The sequence below is a fragment of the Dasypus novemcinctus genome, chromosome 10, assembly GCF_030445035.2.
Source record: "Dasypus novemcinctus isolate mDasNov1 chromosome 10, mDasNov1.1.hap2, whole genome shotgun sequence".
NCBI classification, from domain to species: domain Eukaryota; kingdom Metazoa; phylum Chordata; class Mammalia; order Cingulata; family Dasypodidae; genus Dasypus; species Dasypus novemcinctus.
In genome coordinates, this window is record NC_080682.1 from 75518685 (window position 1) to 75540353 (window position 21669).

The 21669-nt window shown below is 41.3% G+C and overlaps 1 protein-coding gene and 1 pseudogene across 1 annotated transcript in view; both read left to right on the top strand.

Moving 5' to 3' along the window:
- Positions 1-21669, top strand: part of SAAL1 (serum amyloid A like 1) — a 51213-nt gene that overhangs the window by 16531 nt on the left and 13013 nt on the right. Inside the window, exons 5-9 of the mRNA XM_004484278.5 lie at positions 3202-3261; positions 3409-3524; positions 3869-4049; positions 6588-6670; positions 6760-6948. Of these exons, the coding sequence (XP_004484335.1) occupies positions 3202-3261; positions 3409-3524; positions 3869-4049; positions 6588-6670; positions 6760-6948 (629 nt within the window). The remainder of the gene's footprint in view (positions 1-3201; positions 3262-3408; positions 3525-3868; positions 4050-6587; positions 6671-6759; positions 6949-21669) is intronic.
- Positions 16632-18215, top strand: LOC139439855 (probable ATP-dependent RNA helicase DDX23 pseudogene; annotated as a pseudogene).

Genomic DNA, 21669 nt, shown 5'->3' on the forward strand with positions numbered 1-21669 from the left:
TTGGCCCAAGGAGATGTCTTAATTCCAGATCTCAGCTTCCATGGTTTTCCTTTTAAGGTTGTTTCCCCTTCAGTCTATCCCATGTCTTTTTTATTCCAGACTGACAGTGATTTTGTTCATATAGCTCTCTCAAAAAGTTTGTTGGTTTAGAATGCAGGAGGTAGGGGTCCAAGCCATCAGACAGTAAGACTTTCCACAAGTCTTTTCTAGATAACTACATTTTCAATCCTGATTTACAAGTTCCATGTTTAGCCATTTTCTCAAATGAGGCACTATTGTCTGGGGGCTTGGCTTGGAATTTCCAGAATCAGTTTCTGTTTTCTTTGCGCCCAACTATTCAGTTCTCAGCTTATGTTTCTTTTCTAGCATTTTATTGTACGCTGCAAGGAGCAAGCTGTTTTCTCCAAATTTACTTTGGAAAGTTCTTCAGCTAAATGCTCAGGCTTGCCATTTTCAAATCTGTCTTCCATGAGACATCAGGAGTTAATCTTGCTAAGTTCTGAACTTTAAAACATGGATCACCTTTCCTCAGGTTTCCAATAATACTTTCATCATTCACTTCTAAGTCCTCATAAAAAGTCTCTTTAGCATCCATATTCCAACCAGCAGTCTCTTCAAAGCAATCTAGGCCTTTTCCATTAAGCATCTTACAATTCCTCCAAAAACTACCCTACACCCATTTATAAAACGTTCCAGCATTTTGGTAATTGCAAAAGCATGACCCCACTCTCTGGCACCAAATTCTGTATTAGTCAGCCCAAGGGGTGCTGATGCAAAAGTACCCAAAATCTGCTGGCTTTTATAAAGGGTATTTATTTGGGGTAGAAATTTAACAGTTACCAGGTCATAAAACCTAAGTTACTTCCCTCATCAAAGTCTGTTGCCACGTGTTGGAGCAAGATGGCTGCCAATGTCTGCAAGGGTCCAGCCTTCCTCTTAAGGCTCCTTGGTCCCAGCTTCTTGCAATATCAGCAGCAGGCTGGGATAAGTCTCGTCTCTCTCCCAGGCTCAGCTGCTCTGTTCTGTACACAAGGTCATCTGTAGACTATCAGGCTCTTTATCTTATCGGGGCCTCTGCCATGTCTGTAGAGCCATCTCTATTCCTCTGTACACTTCTCCTGCCTGTTTACTTCCCAGGGCTCCAGCTCAAAACTGCCAGCATCAAAAAATTCCAAAAAATTTAACTCTCTGCTGTGTAATTTTCTCTGTAAGTCCTACTGATGTGGTCCAATCAAAACCTTAATCATTATTTAATCAAGTAAAAGTGCAATATCTGAATTTAATACAATCTGATTATAATCCAGTATCTATTTTTAGAATTTATAAATAATACCAAACTGCTATAGTCCTCTCCCAAGTGACCCCAATGATGTTTCTGTTGAGATGCCCTCCTGGAATGGCAGACAGCATCTAGCCATGCCTGGGTGGGTTCCTATGACCCACACCACTGACTTGCCCATTAGAAGTGAGGATGGAGGCCTGTCCAACTGGGGGTCAGCCCTTTGTCCAAGACTTCACCAAAAGCTTCTGTTCAGTTGGAAGAAGGTCCTATGAGTCTTTCCAGCTTGTGCTCTGGCACTGTAGTTAATAGAACATTTATAAAAATGTTCTTTCATGAATTGTAGCAAAGGTACCACACTAAAGCAAAATTGTGTTCTGATGTCCGATTGGAAGTGGAGCTTATAAGCAATGAACTTGGTTAATAGCGTGTTCTGAGACTAGGGCAGACATGGCTCTATCAGGACCTCTCTGGTTTTTCAGGATGAGGGTTAAACGAACAACCCTCTGCTAAAGAGGATGTGGTTGAACATAGATCCAGTCAGCTGTTTCAGTGGATGTCAGGATTGGGAATCCAGTTATCCTGGAAGGGTCTGTGGAAAGTCCTTTTGTATGATGGTTTGGACTCCCTAGAATTGCACTCTAAGCCTAAAAGAGTTTTGTGAAATTTCTATAAATAGAAGCAATGCCTGAAAGGAACAGAAAAGGGACTGTAACTGAAGGAAAGGGCCTTCAAGGGCAGAACTATGGAAGCTAAGTTCTGGACAGAAGAGATCTCGGGCCAAGAGAGCTGGCAGACTTAGGTGTGTGGAATAGCAGGTCTGTCCCCTGTACTTGGAGGACACAGGCCATTTGTCCCCCCAGCCCCCAAACCCCAAGAGAGGGTGAGGCCTGTGCCCTGGCATTCAGGAAGCTCCTGGCTGCCATGCTAATGCTCAGGGAGCATATGGGGCCTACACCCCAGTGTTTGGGGAGAGTATGGCCACCATGCAAGCTCTTGGAATAGGTGGGCTTGCACCTCTATCAGCCCTGGAGGACAAAGAATTAAGCCACATAAGACTCTCAAACCTTGAAATTTAAAGGAGTTTGTCTTGCTGGATTTCAAACTTGTTTGGGGCCCACGATTCCTGTTTTCCTTCCAATATTTTCCTTCTGAAATGGGAATGTTTATCCTATGCCTGTTCCACCATTGTGTATTGGAAGCAGATAATTTGTTTTCTAGGTTTCATAAGTGCATTGGAGAGGAATTTTTCCCCAGGATGGTCCACACGCATAACTGATTTTGATGAGACTTTGTACTTAGATTGTTTTAAAAATGGCTTAAGGCTTTTGGATGTTACAATGGAATGAATGTATTTTGCTAGTGGGAAGAACATGTCTTTTTGGGGTCCAGAGGGCAGAATGTTTGGGGGTTGAATTATGACCCCCCACAAAAGACATGTTCAGGTCTCAACCCCTGGTACTGTGGCTATGAACCCATTTGTAAATAGGCCCTTTGAAGACATTATTGATTAAAGTGTGCCCAGACTGAATAAATGTGGGTCTTAGTCCAATATAACTGAAGTTTAATAATAAGCAAAGGAAATGGGACACGGAAGAAGAAGCCATGGGGAGAAGCTGGAAGCTACAAGTCAGTGGAACTGGAAGAGAAAGGTGAAGATGCTATATGATGGAAAAGCCAAGGAACCCCAGAGATTGCTGGCCCTCGAAGAAGCAACCCTTCTAGCCTCTGGAACCATGAGCCAAAAAATTCTTCTTGTTAAGCCACTCAGTGTATGATATTTGTTTTAGTAGCTGGGAAACTGAACCAGTACTTGTGCTATATTTCACAATAAAAATGTTTTTAAAATTACTTGAAAAGTCTACTTTGACATTTGAAAGAGAGAAACGAGGTATATTGGGTTAACTTTTTTGCTTTTGCAGACAGGTATTACTGCACTGCTTGTATGATTCAGACCCTCCTACTCTACTGGAAACAAGCAGGTATGCTTTTTTCTTTTGTGGATTCCCTATACTCATCCATAAGAAAGTCTAGAATGATATAATGTTTAATGGAAAAATTTTTTTATTTACTTGAATTTCCTTTACTGTTTTTGAAAGATAGAAATTAAGCTCACGTTTATCATGTAGGTTGTTGCTTACTTGCCTTTCCCAGACACAAGTGGCCAGTGTCTGGGTTGAAAGGATTAGGGAACATCCACCTATCTGTGAGAGCATTTGCTTCATCATGTCAAGTTCAACAAATGGTAAGTTACAATGTAATCTGGAAAAAAACATTGGTTTATATTTAATTTTTGGGAAATCATGTAACTATTTCTGAAACGCACTTAAAAAAAGACTAAGTGCAGGGTGAGAAAGTATTTTGATTCAGGATATAAAATATGTTTTTATACTCCTATGACATTGATAAATTCTCCATTTAAAAATGAAGGAAAACAAGCAAATTTAAACATAGGACTAAACAAATGCCCCTGGAATAAGTAATGCTTAGGCAAGATTTGGCTTTCTTGAACTAGCTCTAGGAATGTAGATTAACCTGTTGCTTTTAATATTTTGTTTCTCATTTCACTATCTGCTTTATTCTCTGCAGTTGACTTGCTGGTGAAGGTGGGAGAGGTTGTAGACAAGCTCTTTGATTTGGATGAGAAGCTAATGTTGGAATGGATTAGAAATGGGGCTGCTCCGGCTGTGGACCAGCCCCAGGAAGAGTCTGAAGAGCGACCAGTGTTTAGGATTGTGCCCTGTGTACTTGAAGCCGCCAAACAAGTACGGTAGGTGAGCTTTTTTGTGCAAAATATGCAGGGAAAACCCAATTGCTAGAGGTATCCTCTGATGTGGAAGATGTTTTAGTTTCCTTTAGATAGGATGAATAGTGCACAGCCATGTTAGATTTCATTTACTACTAGTAACTGTGGTGATGATGTATTTATAGTTTGCAAGAATCATAATGGTTATATACAAGAATCATGGTTACAAAGTACCTCTTTTAACTCATTTAACTATAGACTATTGTTCAACATGAATTGTAGTTACTGTTATAAAATCATCAGTGATTTTTGTAATTTAAATCAAAGAATAAAGATTTTCTTGTACTTTATTTTACATTGAATTTAATAGCTTCTTCAATTAATGTAGAGCATCACTTGTTTTCCTGTTCCTTGTCTATATATGCCAACCTTGGATTAGAGACTGACTTTGGAGTCTTCTGACTTGCTAATAGTAATTACTAGGTCTTGTAGCCTTTGAAACTATTTCTTGTTAGTCACCTAGAAATTTAATTGATGACTTGATTGGATTACTGGTGAATAGTCCATTCTTTGTGCATAATAGTCACAAGAAAGCCTATTAATTTCCTGTTCTTTAACCAAGTGAGGATTAAACCCACAATCTTTTCCCAAACCTGCTTTAGTAGTCTTTAGCTCAGAAAATGATACAGTCATTATTCTGTTTGGATAATGTGGAAGAAATGTGGAAGCCATTCCTGACTTTTGTCTACTCTTTTCCCATGGCTAGTCACCTCTAAATCTTGCTCCTGATTTATTCTGGAATCCGTGCAACCACCAAGCCACTGTTGTCTGTCACCTGGACACCTGGAACATTTTCATCTAAGCTCCCTGCCTCTAACCTTGTTTCTTCCCAGCCTAGATTGCTGGAGCATTCTTTCTACAGCATGTACTCGTCCTTTCACTTTCATTCTTTTTTTTTTTTTTAAAGATTTATTTATTTATTTAATTCCCCCCCTCCCCCGGTTGTCTGTTCTCTGTGTCTGTTTGCTGCGTCTTGTTTCTTTGTCCGCTTCTGTTGTCATCAGCAGCACGGGAAGTGTGGGCGGCGCCATTCCTGGGCAGGCTGTACTTTCTTTCCCGCTGGGCGGCTCTCCTTACGGGGCGCACTCCTTGCGCGTGGGGCTCCCCTACGCGGGGGACACCCCTGTGTGGCAGGGCACTCCTTGCGCGCATCAGCACTGCGCATGGGCCAGCTCCACACGGGTCAAGGAGGCCCGGGGTTTGAACTGCGGACCTCCCATGTGGTAGACGGACGCCCTAACCACTGGGCCATGTCCGTTTCCCTCACTTTCATTCTTAAAGCTCTTCAGTTGATTTCCTTAGAATAAAGTCCAGGTTTTTTTTTTTGTTTTTTGTTTTGTTTTTAAAAAAACATGGCTTATAAAGCCTTGCCTAGTGCTTTTCCACCCTTATTCCTTGTACTCTGTATTTCCATCATATGAAATTTCCTCCATGCTTCAAATGAACCAACCTTTCTTATCACCAAACCTGTGCAGTTTCCTGTATCTCAAACACTTCTCTGTCCCTTCAGATGTATAAACATCATGCCTCTTAAGATGCCTTCCCTGATCCTACAGACTACATAAGCCTGCTTGCTATGTGGTACTCTAGTGCCTGCAGTTCCACTAGTGTAATATTCATAACATGTTATGGCAATTACCCCTTTAATTACCTTTTCCTTTAGACTGTAAATGCCATGAAGGCAGGGGCATTGCCTCATATATCTCTTTTTTTCAAGTCCTGACATAGTACCTGAGAACATTAAGTACTTAAAATACTTGTATCACCTTTTTAATTCACGTACTATCTTTGTCCTTAATTGCTTGATTAAAGAACTAAGGAACTAGGAATCCAAATTGTTTATCACAAGAATTAAACTTATATGGTTTTGTTTTCAGATAGGGAGCTAGGATAATCCTGTGAAGTTTTAAGAACATCTTTCTTTTTTTTTTTTTCATTAGGGAAGTTGTGAGCTTATAAAACAATCATGTGCAATATGCAGATTTCCATATGCCACCCCTCCACCAACATCTTACATAGTTGTGGAATATTTGTTACAAATTATGAAAGAGCATTATCAGACTCTTACCACTAATATGGTCCATAGTTAGTATACCACTTGGTATATTTTTTTCATATACCCCTATTATTAACACTAAAGAACATCATTATTTTTGATGCTTGGTGTAGTGGACTATACATTCACCCTATAAAAGTTGTTGTTGTTGTGATTATTCAAGTAAACCAGAAATGTGAGCTATCACCTAGCAGGTTTCTGTATTGTTGTTTTTGTGGGACAGAGTCAGTGAGACGTTTTACCTCTTGTCTTACAAGTGATGATTAATACTTGTTCACTGTTTACCCCATTAGAATTTAAGGTCTAAGGAGCACAGGAATTTTGACCTGTTTTCCAGCTAGGGCAGTAGCTGATACATAGTAATACATATATGTTGACTGAGTGAATGATTGTAATTCCCTAGACAGTAGAGTTATTGATTCAGTGCTCTTGCTTTTTGTATTTAGTTCAGAAAATCCAGAAGGGCTGGATGTTTACATGCATATCTTACAGCTACTTACCACAGTGGATGATGGAATTCAAGCCATTGGTAAGATGTTTATGGGGAAGTACTACAGTTATGCATGCAGTTGCTTTCTGCTTTTAAATTACTACTTTTTAAAAATCATATTTATCAAGTACAGTGTCCTGATACTGGAAAAGACACTTGGAATTTACTTTTTGACCTGGTCTGCCATGAATTCTGCCAGTCTAATGATCCACCCATCATACTTCAAGAACAGAAAACTGTGCTAGCCTCTGTTTTTTCAGTGTTGTCTGCCATCTATGTTTCACAGACTGAACAGGAGTATCAAAAAGGAGAAAAAGGCAAGTATCATTCTAAAATTTTAAAACCCAGACTTGTATTTGTTAGTCATTAGTTTCTATGTTTTTTTTTCCTAATTACAAAAATATTACATTCTCAATACAGAAAATTTATAAAAATCATCAAGAAAGCAGTGTTTGTGATCCTGTTACCCAGAGCTGCTAATTATATACCTACACACATATATTTTAAGTACGCCTCTTAAGCCAACTTTTTTCACTTAAAAATTTAAAATGAAATATTTTCCTATGTAACTAAATGTTCTTTTATAGAATAATTTTTATGAATATGATTAAATTCATGATTCTCCTAGAATTTATTCTGGTGTCACGTGTGAGGTATGTTTTTTACTTTTTTTCCAAATGGCTACTCAGTTGTCTTAACATCATTTAATGAACAATCCATTTTACTCCCACTGATTCAAAACTTCTTTATCATAGTCTGACTTCCTCTCTCTATATTTTATTCAGTTCCATTGCTCTATTCATGTGCTAGCACCCATACTGTTTAATTATTATAGCTTTATATACCTAGTTGGTTTGCTATCCCTTCATTTTAATATTTCAGAATGTTTTTTACTATTATTCTTGTTTAACACTGAATTAGATTAAGTTATACAAATAAAAAAAACCTTCCTGGTATTTTTATTGGGATTATATTAAATTTAAGGTTATATTAAATTTATAGACTATTAAAGAACATGTTATACTTTTGCTTTAGTTCCAGTATTATTTTGTGTCCCTCAGTAAATTTTTTTTTGTTTTTTTTAAGGATTTGTTTAATTTATTTCTTCCTACCCCCTCATTGTTTATGCTCACTCTCTGTTCATTATGTGCTCGTCTTCCTTTTAGGAGGCACTGGGAACCAAACCCTGGATCTACCATGTGGGAGGGAGGCACCTAATCACTTGAGCCCCCTGTGCTCCCTGCTTTGTTTTGTCTTTCATTATGTTTTCCTCCTTATGTCTCTTGTCATGTCATCTTGTATCAGCTCACCACACCAGCCTGTCATGTTAGCTCTCTGTTTTGCTCATCTTCTGTAGGATGCACAAGGAACTTAACCTGGGACCTCCCATGTGGTAGGCAGGAGCTCAATCACTTGAGCCACATCCATTTCCCCTTCAGTAATGTTTTGTTTTTTGTTTTTGTTTACTTTTTTTATTTTTTAAAAGATACTTTGATTATATACATGTTGCAGAGAATTCTCTGGGGATTCCTGTATGCCCCACTCCCCATACCTCCCACATTAGTAATATCTTTTCATCAGTATGGTACATTCATGGCAATTGATAAACACATTTTGGAGCATTGCTACTAAGCATGGATTATAGTTTACATTGTGGTTTATATTCTCTCCCATTCAGCTCTGTAGATTATGGCTGAATATATAATAGCCTGTATCTGTCATTGTAATGTCATTCAGGATGATTCTCAAGTCCCCAAAATGCCGCCCTATTACACCTGTTTTTCCCTTTCCCTAACCCCAGAATATCCATGGGTCACTGCCTCTACAACAATGGTGTTTCTTCCATTGCTAGAATCACAATAAGTCTATAGTAGAATACTAGTAAGTTTATTTTAAAAGTCCACAGTTCATTTTCAGTAAAGTTTTAAGGCTTTGTTTATATAGCTCCTATTTCTCGTTAGTTTTATTCCTAGATAGTTTATCTTTTGGGTTGCTATTGTCTATTACATGAGTCTTCCATGGATTATTGTTGTTTGTACCTATGAAAACTCTTGATTTCTACATATTAATTTTGCATCCAGTAACCTTACTGACTTCTCTTACTGTTTTTAATAGTTGCATTGGTCATAACCTTGGGCTTTAGCTGATACTGCTTTGAGTTTAAGTTAGACATGTTTATCACTTTTCTTCTTCTGATTTCTTTCTTTTATCTAATTTGGTTGTGATAGAAGCATTCTTACCTTGTTTCTTTCTTCATTCATAATTATTCTAGAGTTATGCCATTAAGCACAATACCTTTTTGGGCTTAAGCTATTTATCTTTTTTCATTTAAGAAAGGACTCATTTTTCCTATTAAGAGTTTTAATTCAGGAATGAATGTTGTATATTTCAAATGTTTTTCTGCATCTGTGAATAGGTTACCTCATTGAGAAGGTGACATTGAGACAGACTCGAGGGCAGTAATGGAGTGAGTCATGTATTTACGTGGAGAGGAGAGCATTCCAGACAGCATGTGTGAAAGCCATGAACTCAAAGTATATCTGGTACATTTGAAGAAGAGCAGAGAGGCTGTTTGCCCAGGTGGGGTTAGCTAGAGTAAAAGCAGCAGCACATGTGGCCAGAGAGGTAATAGGTACTAGGTTGTGTAGGGCCTGGTTTTGCCTTTCGCTTTGAATGAGATGAGGAGCCATGGCAGGTTTTAAGCAGAGAGTAAACATGAACTAGCTGTATTCGCTCTTTCCGACTGCTGTGTTTGTAAGAAATGTAGGGGGAAATGTAGGAGGCTGTTGTGGTAGTTAAGGCAAGGGATGATGGAACTTGGATTAAGGTAATAGTGGAAGCAGATGTGGCTCAACTGATGGAGCGTCTGCCTACCATATGGGAGGTCCAGGGTTCAGACCCAGGGCCTCCTGGCCCGTGTGGCGAGGTGGCCCATGCACAGTGCTGCCACATACATGCAGGGAGTGCCCTGTCACACAGGGGTGTCCTCCACGTAGGGGAGCCCCACGTGCAGGGGGTGTGCCCCATGCAAAAAAAAAAAAAAAGTGGTAATAGTGGGACCTGGTAGAAAAATAGATTCTGATATAGTTTTAGGTAGTGCCAGTTGCATTTGCTGACAGATTGGATGGGAAGGGTTGAGAAGAGAAAAGTCAAGAATATCTCTGACATTTTTGGCCGGGAGAGTTACTATTTCCTGAGATAAGAAAGATTGGTTTTAAATGTGGTAAGTTTGAGATGTCTAATTGACATCCAAGTGGAGGCAGATATATTTATGAGTCAAGAGCTGAGGAGGGAAGCCTGAGCTAGAGCTAAATTTTGGAGTTGTCAATTGCTATACTGTTTGGGGCTATACCTCAGTTATTTCTTTTGACCTGATTTGATGTGGAATGAGGGGAAAAGTAATGTCCCTTATTACTAATGTGTTTGTCTGTTTGTAGTTTGTTTTACAATGGTGTGTGGACATTCATTATAAATAGCCCATCTTTGTCTTTTAATGATTTTTGGCCTGAATTGTGTTTTACCAGATATAAAGACTACACACCCCAGATATGAAAAATATAAAAATTCTTTTTGTTTGCTTTTGCCACTCTTTTCCTATCCTTTTCTTTTCATCCTTTCTAAATGCTTTGTTTTAGTTATGTCCATGTCTTTTTAATAGGTGAGTTAAATGCATTTACATGTATTGATATCATAGTTATGTTTGATCTCTAAGTGCTGTCATGTTTTATTTTCCATTATGTATGTATACATTTAAATATTTGTGTGGCTTATTTGCTTTGTTTTTTGTATGTAATTCTAACATTTAGGAAAGTGTGTTTTTTATTTAATTATAACTCTCCCCAAATTTTTTTTTTTTTTTTTAAATTCTTAAAATATAATAACTCGAAAGAGATCTGACCATTCCTTGTCAATTTTTCCTGGTACCTTCAGACTACAAATCCATTCCTTGGGTAGGTGGAGTTTCTGAATTACATCTTTAAATATTTGTTCTGCTTTACCATTTTGGTTTTCTTCTTTGAGAAAGAAGATCCCCTTTCCTGTCTTCCATAACTATTATTTTCTCCGTTCTTCTTAGCTCTTTATTTCCATTCCATTTTTGTTTTTTGTTTTTTTTCTGTTTTCAACTTCCATGTCTCTGTTTTTTTCTGCAGCGTCTTCTCCCTTGTGCTGTTGCCCGTTTTGCCTTCATTTCTTTTTTGCAAACTCTCATTTCTGTTTGTGAATATTTATAGTCATCTACATATTTGAAGGAAAATTTTGGTGGATAAAGAATTCTTGGGGTAAGTGGATGTGGCTAAAGTGATAGAGCTTCCACTTACTATATGGGAGGACCTGGGTTCTATCCCTGGTACTTCCTGTGAAAAAGAAGACGAGAAGGCATGCCTATGCAGCAAGCCAGTGCCCATGCAGGTGCCCGCGCAGTGAGCCAGTGCCCGTGTGAGTGCCCGCGTGGTGAGCCAGTGCCCTGCACAAATGAGTCATGCAGCAAGATGATGACACATCAAGAGAGAGACAAGGGGAGAGTCAAGGTGAATCATAGCAGAAACCAGGAACTGAGGAGGTGCAATTGACAGGGAACCTCTCTTCACATCAGAGGTCTCCAGGATTGAATCCTGGTGAATCCTGGAGGAGAGAAAATGAGAAGAGAAGACAACACAAACAGCAAAAACAGCAGGACGGGAGGAGGGGAAGGGGGAAGATAAATAAATCATTAAAAAAAAAAAACAAACCTCTTGGCTTGTGGTTTTTACTCTTTCAGTATCCTAATTGTATCTTCTCGCCTCCATGGTTTCTGAAGAGAAATCTGCACTAAGTCTTACTGGATGTCCCTTGTATGTGATGGTTTTCTTCCTTGCTGCTTGGAGAATTTCTCTTTATCTTTGACATTTGACATTCTGAGTACTATGTGTCTTGGAGTAAGTCTGTTTGGATTTATTCTGATTGGGTTACGGTGTACTTCTTGGACATGTAAGTTCATTTCTTTCATGAGAGTTGGGAAATTTTCAGCCATTATTTCCTCAAATACTCTTTCTGCCCCTTTTCCTTTCTCTTCTCCTTGTGGAACTCCCATGACATGTATGTTGTTGTGTTTCATCTTGTCATTCAACTTTCTGAACCCCTGCTCAGTTTTTCCCATTATTTTCTCTCTACAATTTTAGTTTTGTATCAGTATCACTTATTCTTTCTTCTGTTATTTCAGGGCTGCTGTTGTATGCCATTAATGTGTTTTTTTACCTCACCTATTGTGTCTTTCATTCCCATGAGCTCTGTTACTTTTCTTTTCAGGATTTCAGATTCTTCTTTGAGCTTGCTCATTGATTCTTGATGTCATTTCTCTCTTTGACCATATTGTCTTTCAACTCATTAATTTGATTTTGAAAATTTATGTACATCTCACTAATTAGTTCTCTGAATTCCTGTGTCTCTTCTGGGGCTTTGTATATTTCTTTTCTTTGGCCATGTCTTTCATTTTCTTAGTTTGGCTTGGAATTTTTTGCTGATGTCAGGACATGTGATTAGGATATAGTTTACTTAGAAATTCCATTTCTTTCTCTTGTAAGGATATAGCTTCCTAGCTGTGTGTTACCACCACACTTTGATTCTTGGCTTGACCTGGATTATTAGGATTGTCCCTGCTAGTTGCTCAAAACAGGGCTCTAGACCCAGTAATTGGTTGCAGATGGCTTTCGGAAGAGAAGCTATAAAGGGCAGAAAGTACCTCTGTTACTTATTTTTAATTTTCTCACATGCGCTTCCTTGGTCTGCCAGCAGATGGTGATCTTTGGCAGCTCTCGGTTCAATGCCTGGTTGGAGTGTATTTGGTGCAACACAGACCCGATCGGTGTGATAGAGCATCCTGCCTTTAGGCTGAGAGCCTTGTAATTCAGATTTTCTCAGTGACAGTTCTCCAGTCTTCTCTGGCAGTCCACCCCTTTTCCCCAGGTTGGAAATATTTCCACTCACCTCTGAGTCCTCAACAATCAGTCCTGGTTAGTAGAGGAGGAGATTAGGAGGGTTGTATGCCTTTACCCCTTGGCTGGCTCCCAAGACAGAAACAATGAGTGGCCCCACCAGGCCTGGAAGGGCTCATGGGACACAGCAGACCAAATTTGTGAGTCAAAAGCTGAGTCAGTGTTAGGCTGGGTCCCCCTCTTTCCCCTTTCCTGGGGTGGTGGATCCCTCGAGCCCCCTTTGTCTGTAGCCGCAGGCCCAGAAGCCTGAGAATTCTGAAGTATCTATAGTGTTGGGGAGGGTGCCAGCAGCAGCAGCCACTGGTTTCAACTCACAGTTCCGTCATTGTGATTTCCCTCCTTTGTCCCTCTTTCCTCTGGGCAGTGTCCAGCCTTTGCCTGCTCTCCTAAGTCCTAGAAGATCTTTTTCCACACTATATCAGCCTGTCCTCGAGTTATTTTTCTTGAGGAAAAGAGGGTCCTATGTCTTTCTAGTCTGCCATCTTCCTGGAAGTTGAGAAAATGTGCCTTCATTTCTGTAGTGGCTTCACCTTCTTTTTATAACTTTTTCCTTTAGCTCTGCCAGTTCAGGTTTCCTCTCTTGTCTTTCATTTTTTAGTCTGAGCTCTTATATCTCTGCTTTGTTCTTAACAACATGTTGTTGATGTTGTTTTAAAAGTGGATAAGTATTATCTTAGTAAACATAAGATGAGTTCATATGCCATTTGCTTTTTTTTGTTGTTCCTTTTTTCTTTTACTGTCTTTATGTTCTTCTATATCATTTCCTTTTTCTTACTCATCTTTGAATGGACTGAGTTTTTCCAGGAGCTGTTTGCAGAAAGTTCACAGAGTAGAGGGACTAAGGCTTCATTCTAGGCTTTTAGCCCTTGTTCCTGGGTGAGAGACAGCTGTAGCAAACTCTCCTGTTTTCCCTCTGACATTTGCTTCTTCTAAGTATGACTTTCTGTGGGATTACTCATTCAGCTTCTATTCCTCTGCTTCTTAGAACCAAACCAGGCCCAGGGAAGCACCAGCCACCACCCTACACATGCCATCCCTTCTGTGTACTTCCGGGCTCTTTCTGATATAGGCAACCTCAGCCATCTTTTCACTTATTGCTTTATTCCCTGCTCATGTTACTTTCCTCCTACCTTGTGTTTGAGGTTCCAGTTGTCTTCATGTTTTATCAAAGCTGGGGTTTGCTTCTCTTGTGTATTTTCTTTATTTCTATGGGATGATCTCTGAAAGGAAAAGGAGTGAGTACTGATTTGAATACCACTGCTCTTTCTAATGCCCTTGTGTATATAATCTTTCTGTTGGAAGTCATATAAAGAGTTTTTTATGGAATGCTAAGAACACATTTTTTCCTGATGTTATGGGCTGAGAAGCTTAATGTATAATTTTATTAAGTGTTGTTATTATTTGAGGTACTGGGACCTCTTATGTGGGAGGCCATTGCTCAACCACTGAGCCACATTGGCTCCCTTGAGTTGTTTTTTTTTTTCATTTGTTTGCTTGTTGTCTGCTTTTGTTTTTTTAGGTGGCACCAGGAACTGAACCCAGGACCTTTCATGTGGGATGCGGGCGCTCCACTACTTGAGCCACATTCACTCCCCTTATGTACAATTTTTATGACTGGTGTTTCCTAACCTTCTCCCCCTTGCCCTCTCCTAAGCCTTGAAAGGGACTGCAGAGTCAGGGTTGGAGTGAGAGAAAGAGAAAGGGGGGATGAGTATAGACTGATGTGATGTACAGTGGCAGGGTCATGGAATAAAGTGTTAGGGCATTAAAGTCAAGAATTGATGATGATGGGAAGCAGATTTGGCTCAACTGATAGAGCGTCTGCCTACCACATGGGAGGTCCAGGGTTCAAACCCAGGGCCTTAAGACCCATGTGGTGAGCTGGCCCATGCGCAGTGCTGATGTGCGCAAGGAGTGCCATGCCACGCAGGGGTGTCCCCCGTGTAGGGGAGCCCCACATGCAAGGAGTGTGCCCTGTAAGGGGAGCTGCCCTGCGTGAATAAAGTGCAGCCTGCCCAGGAGTGGCGCCGCACACACGGAGAGGTGACACAACAAGATGACGCAACAAAAAGAGACACAGATTCCTGGTGCTGCCTGAGAGAATGCAAGTGAACAGAACACACAGCAAGTGGACACAGAGCAGACAACTGGGGGAGGGGAAGGGGAGAGAAATTTTTTTGAAAATCTTTAAAAAAAAAAGTTGATGATAACACAAGGAAGAGAGTAGGGAAAAATACACAAGAATACACGTTCCAGTGTTTATGGATTTGTCAGATGTGAAGATCTACAGAGGCCAACTGGATTTCCCTGGTCGCTAATTTTATTTTTTTTTAATGTCATTTCCATTTACTATAAATGACTTACGTTTGGAAATGAAGTTAGAATTAAAGAAAAAAATCTGTGTTCTTGATCCAGTGCTACAGAAAACTCCTTTTTCTGGGATTTGTAATTTGTAATTATCAAGCAGAAATGGTAAGGTTAGATATCAGTGATTAAGTCAATAAGATGTCTTTTGGCATGTTCGTGCTATAACATTTTTAAATCTGAGCTTTAGTTTTTTGTTATTTGTTTTCCTTCTTCTTCTCCCCCTCCGCCATCCTGCTATTTTTGTTCTGTGTCCATTTTCTGTGCTGTGTGATCTTCTGTATTTGTTTCTCTCTTTTTTTTTTTTTTTTTTTTTTTAGCAGGATATATATTCTTTTATTTTTTATTTTTTATTTTTTTTTTAAGGTTGCATGACTTTTTCTTTTTTTTTTTTTTTTTTAATTTTTTTATTTTTTATTGACTTTGTAATAATATTACATTAAAAATATATATGTGAGGTCCCATTCAACCCCACCCCCCCACCCCCCCTCTCCCCCCCCCCAACAACACTCGTTCCCATCATCATGACACATCCATTGGTTTTGGTAAGTACATCTTTGGGCACCTCTGCACCTCATATACATTGGTTCACATCATGGCCCATACTCTCCTCTATTCCATCATGTAGGCCCTGTGAGGGTTTACAATGTCCGGTGATTACCTCTGAAGCACCATCCAGGGCAGCTCCATGTCCCGAAGACACCTCCACCTCTCATCTCTACCTGCCTTTCCCCATACCCTTTGTCCATTATGTCCACTTTTCCCAATCCAATGCCACCTCTTCTATGTGGACACTGGATTGGTTGTGTCCATTGCACCTTTATGTCAAGAGGAGGCTCAGATTCCACCTGGATGCTGGATGCAATCCTCCCATTTTCAGTTGTAATCACTCTAGGCTCCATGGTGTGGTGGTTGTCCTTCTTCACCTCCATCTTAGCTGAGTGTGGTAAGTCCAATAAATCAGATTGTAGGTGCTGGAGTCTGTTGAGGCTCAGGACCTGGCTATCACATTGTCAGTCCAGAGATTCAAATCCCCTAAATATATCTTAAACCCCAACATTTTGTTTCTCTTTTTGTCTTGTCATCTTTTCCTCTAGGATTCACTGGGATTCGATAGTGGGGACCTCTGAATTGGAGAGAGGTTCCCTGTCAATTGTGCCAGCTCAGTTCCTCATCTCTACTGTGCTTCACCTTGACTCTCCCCTTTGTCTCTCTTTTGTTGCATCATCATCTTGCTACGTGACTCACTGCACGGGCACTTGTCTCACCATGTGGGCACTGGCTCACCATGCAGGCACTCGGCTCACCACGTGGGCACTTGGTTTGCCACACGGGCACTCGCGTGGACACTTGGCTTATCATGTGAGCATTCCACTTGCTGCACTGGCATGCTTTCTCTTCTTTTCACCAGGAGGCCCCATGGATCGAACCCAGGTACTCCCATATGGTAGATGGAGGCCTTATCTCTTAAGCTACATCTGCTTCCCTTGAGCTTTAGTTTTATGTTCAGTGTGATTATAAACTAATTAAAATGATTGTTCAGTCTTTTAGGAAATCCTACTGAATGTTTTTGTGTTTAACTTAATGAAATATAAAATTTAAAAGCTTCACTTAAGATTTTTATATTAAAGTCTGGAATCCCAATTATTTTTTTTAACAAGGGCTCCAAGGCCACTGTGTGGTAGGGTACAGGCCTCTCCCAGCTCATCTTATGCTACTCCTTCCTCTTGCTCACTAGGCTTGAACCCCATGGCCTCCGTTCTCCTTTTTTTAAAATCTTTTTTAAAGTTAATAGATCACACAAAACATTACCTTAAAAAACATAAGAGGTTCGCATATACCATCTGCTCCTGGAAAGACTCCTCTCTGCCTCCGTACATCTTGGAAGTCACTGGTAAGTGTGGCTACAAGGAACCAACACCTATCCAGTGCCAGGCAATTCCCATTGGACTTCAGAATCATGGCATCATTGGGGTAGTTGAGATTGGCAGTGGCAAGACAGCAGCCTTCCTCATCCCATGGCTCATCTGGATTACCACGCTCCCCAAGATTGACAAAATTGAAGAGTCAGACCAGGGCCCTTATGCCATCATCCTGGCCCCCACCCATGAGTTGGCTCAGCAGATTGAGGAGGAGACCATCAAGTTTGGGAAGCCGCTGGGCATCCGCACTGTGACTGTCATTGGTGACATCTCCAGAGAAGACCAGGGCTTCAGACTGCATATGGGTTGAGATCGTGATCGCTACCCTAGGATGTCTGATTGATGTGCTGGAGAACTGCTACCTGGTGCTGAGCCGCTGTACCTATGTGGTTTTGGATGAGGCAGATAGGATTATTAACATGGACTTTGAAGCAGACATCCAGAAGATTCTGGAGCACATGCTTCTCAGTAACCAGAAGCCAGACACGGATGAGGCTGAGGACCTGAGAAGATGTTGGCTAACTTTGAGTCAGGGAAATGTAAGTACTGCCAAACAGTCGTGTTCACGGCTACCATGCCCCCAACAGTGGAGTGGCTGGCTTGGAGCTATCTTCGGTGGCCTACTATGGTATACATTGGCTCTGCAGGCAAGCCACATGAACTTGTGGAACAGAAGGTCTTCCTCATGTCAGAGTCCGAAAAGAGGAAAAAGCTGCTGGCAATCTTGGAGCAAGGCTTTGATCTACCCATCATATTTTTGTCAACCAGAAGAAGGGTTGTGATATGTTAACCAAATCCCTGGAGAAGATGGAGTATAATGCTTAAATTCTGCATGGTGGAAAAGGCCAGGAGCAGCGAGAGTTTGCACTGTCCAACATCAAGGCTGGAGCCAAGGATATTTTGGTGGCTACAGATGTGGCTGGTTGTGGTATCAACATTCAAGATGTGTCTATGGTTGTCAACTATGATATGGCTGAAAACATTGAAGATTATATCCATCACATTGGTGGCACGGGACGAGCCGGCAAGAGTGGTGTGGCCATCACCTTCCTTACCAAAGAGGACTCTGCTGTGTTCTGTGAGCTGAAGCAAGCCATCCTGGAGAGCCCGGTGTCCTCCTGCCCCCCTGAGCTAGCCAACCACCCGATGCCCAACACAAGCCAGGCACCATCCTCACCAAGAAGCTCCGGGAAGAGACCATCTTTGCATGACACACACTCTTCCCAGGGGTTCAGAGGCATGCTCTGAAGCTGCCTGGTTCCTGTTGTTCAGGACCCTCACATCCCTCCTTCCATGTCCTCATCTTGGGTTATGGAGGCTTATGAAACAGTCAGACTTCTGGACCCAGACCACCAAGGCTGAAGGCCTGGGGCTGCCATAGGAGGCAGGGAGAGCAAATCACCATAGATTTTTGGCCCAGCTTTGGGATTGCGGTGGACCATTGGCTCTTCCTAGGTTGTAAGGACAGGCAGTTGGCATTGTCCCTGCCCCCTGAGCAAGAACCTGGCTGCTGGCTGGGACCTCCATCAGCGCAGACTGCACTGCTGAAGCTGCAGCAATACTGCTGTCCTAGGTGGCTCAGGGGCTCTGGCACCATGAGGATTATGACCTTGAATTTTGTCATTTTGACAGCTGTTTTCCCATTTGGATTGTGAAACAAATTGAAAGCTTTTATTTTTTATTTATTTACTTTTTGTTTCCAACTAGCAGACATTTAATGAATAGACTTTCATTTCTCATGGACTTAAGAGTCCCAGCCAGCAAGGCTATATAGGTAAGTACTCAATCAAAAATGACCTCATTTTCCCCAGTTTGTATAGTTTGAGGCATAGGCAGCGACAGATTTTTATTACTCCCCCATTTGGGGCTGTGGGGCAGCTGGAAGTTTCTCGCACAATTTCTTTTTTTTTTTCTCTTTATTTTCTTTTAAATGTTACATTCAAAAAATATGAGGTCCCCATATATCCACCCCCTCCCCCACGCCACCCTTCCCACATCAACAAGCTCTTCCATCATTGTGGACATCCACTGCACCAGGCGAATACATTCTGGAGAACCACTGCAGCACATGGACAGTAGTCCATATTGTAGTCCACACTCTTCCCCCAGTCCACCCAGTGGGCCACTACAGGACACACAACATCCAGCATCCGTCCCTGGAGCACCACCTAAGACAACCCCAAATCCTGAAAATACCCCCACACCGTATCTCTTCCCTCTCCCAACCATCAGCAGCCACCATGGCCACCCTTTCCACATCACTACTACAATTTCTTCCCTTACTAATCACAATAGTTCCCCAACAGAACAACAGTAAGTACACTCTAATCCATACTCTATTCCTCCATCTTGTGGACCTGGGATGGCTATGTCCAGTCCCCCTCTACATCAAGAGGGGGTTTAGATTCCATATGGATAATAGATGCAGTTCTCCTGCTTGTAGCTGTAGGCACTCTTGGCTCCCTGGTGTGGTGGTTGACCCTCTTCACCTCCTTGTCAGCTGGCCAGGAGGTAAGTCCAAGAAACCAGAGGGTAGGAACTGTAAGTCTGCTGAGGCCCCAGGCCTGGCCATCACATGGACAGTTCAGAGATTCAGGTCTCCTGAGTGAGTGTACAGGAACCCAAACGCCAACCACAGGTCCAGTAAAAGTAACAGAAGAGGCATGTGTAGAAAGGTTATATCTGAGTCCAACTCCATCACACTCAGGAATACAAACTCCAAAGTAGGACCAACTGACATGGCCCTGAACTCCAAAGCCATCTGCCTTGACCATAGAACCTATGGGTCGCTGCAGCCCTGGGTTTCCATCTACCTTGGCTGTCTCTGGTACCCTGCCAAGGCATGCATAAGCATCACCCCCTGATGACCTCCTGACTTTTTTGGAGACTCTTAGCCATATAAACTCATTTGTCCTTTCCATTTCCCCCTTTTTATCCAAAGTCAAAAAGCAGTTTTTAACACCTGATATTACATGTAGACTTAGATATTCTGCCAGTCTGAGTTGACCTCTTTGTTCATGGTCTTTTTGTAGTTCCATCATCAGCTGTTGCTATAGTAATCCCTTGGTGCCAGGGAGGCTTATCCCCAGGAGTCATGTCCTACCCTGGGGGGGAAGGCAATGCATCTACATGCTGAGTTTGGCTTAGAGAGTGGCCACATTTGAGCAACATGGAGGCTCTCAGGAGGTAATTCTTAGGCACCCCACAGCTCTAGGCCTAGGTCATATTTCAGGCACACAGGCTCATAATTGGAGCCATGAGCATCAAGGGCTCATCTTTGGACCATCCATCTTTATTGGTCTTTGCCATTGCACTTGGGGGATTGTTGTTGTTCCATTGGGGAATGTTATAGAGTCCCCTGGTCAGGAATTCAGCACTCTCTTTATGTATCCTGTATACATGCCCTGGAGAACTCCCTTCCAACTGTGTGCCTCCCACTAATGACACCCCACACAAGTGCTCCTCCCCTGCCATAGTTGAACCTCTCTGTAGTCCAAAACTTCTTCAAAAATGAAGCCCAATATATTGCCAGGTTCCATTAATAGAAAAATGGAGTATAGTGATGGGTTTAAAGGTTAGATATAGAATACATAGAAATTTAGAAAAATTAAATAAAGGAAAAACAAATTGGGGTATCAAAGAAATGAAAAACTGAAAAAACTTTGTTTTTGACATTTTGTCTTTCATCACTGCTACAGGTGTTGCCCTGTAGGTACAGTGGCAAGGTAATTTCTCCCATTTCTTCCTCAGTATCTACCTCCTTTCTTTTTTTTCCTCCTGATTATTAATTTTCTCTTGACATAAGTTTTAGGTCACAGTAATTCACATATACAATATATGGTACTCCCACGTATCCAACATCAAGCCCTTTGTCCCTTCCCCAACAGTGATCTTTTTACATGTTCATATTATATTTGCTGCAGCTAATGTACAGATATTGAAACGATAGCTTTCAAACATGGTTCTATTGGAGTTTACATCATGGTTTATATTTTAGACTACACAATTTTCTAAATTTTTAGTTATCTTATGTTTTACATTATGGTTTACATTTTAGCCTATAGACTTTTATACATTTTTGGTGTAATTTAACATGACCTATATCCATCATGGCATGATCTTGTGGAACACTTCCGTTGCCCCACAGTTACCCTGATTCCATGTATTCAATACCTCTTTCCCCCTCCCCTCAGGGCCCACCATGACAATCAATCTTCATTACTTGAGGGACCATATTCAGAGATACTTGCAAAAATGTTGAGGGCTTGACATACTTGACTGCCCTAACCCATTGGGAGCCACCGATTCTCTCAAGAGATACAATTCCTTCTGTTTGAGAACATCAGTCCTCCCCAGGATGTGGATATACCTTTACTCTCATTGTATGGGTCTCCATCAAATGATATAACCCACTATGACAAAATGAGCACTCTCACACTCTCCAAAATTTGCCCTGTGTCAGATGCCCCCCCCCCAAGCATCCCAAACAGGCAGCCTTCCTATTACATTCTCTAAAGAGTTTTCTCTGCACCACAATTTCAACCACATACCTGACAATCTCCCATGATCAAATGTTCCCCTCACCCTCTCCCCAATTTCTTGGGCAATCTGACCCATCCTCCCATCACTAGCATCCCTAAAGCCCACGCAGCCCCACCCAAAATTATCCCTATGCCCCCATTTTATTCCTTCCCTGTACAAATACTTACCTCCAGCTTATCATAGATTTCACCTAAGTAGCTGTCAGCTCACAACCGTCCTCTACCCGCCAACTACCTTA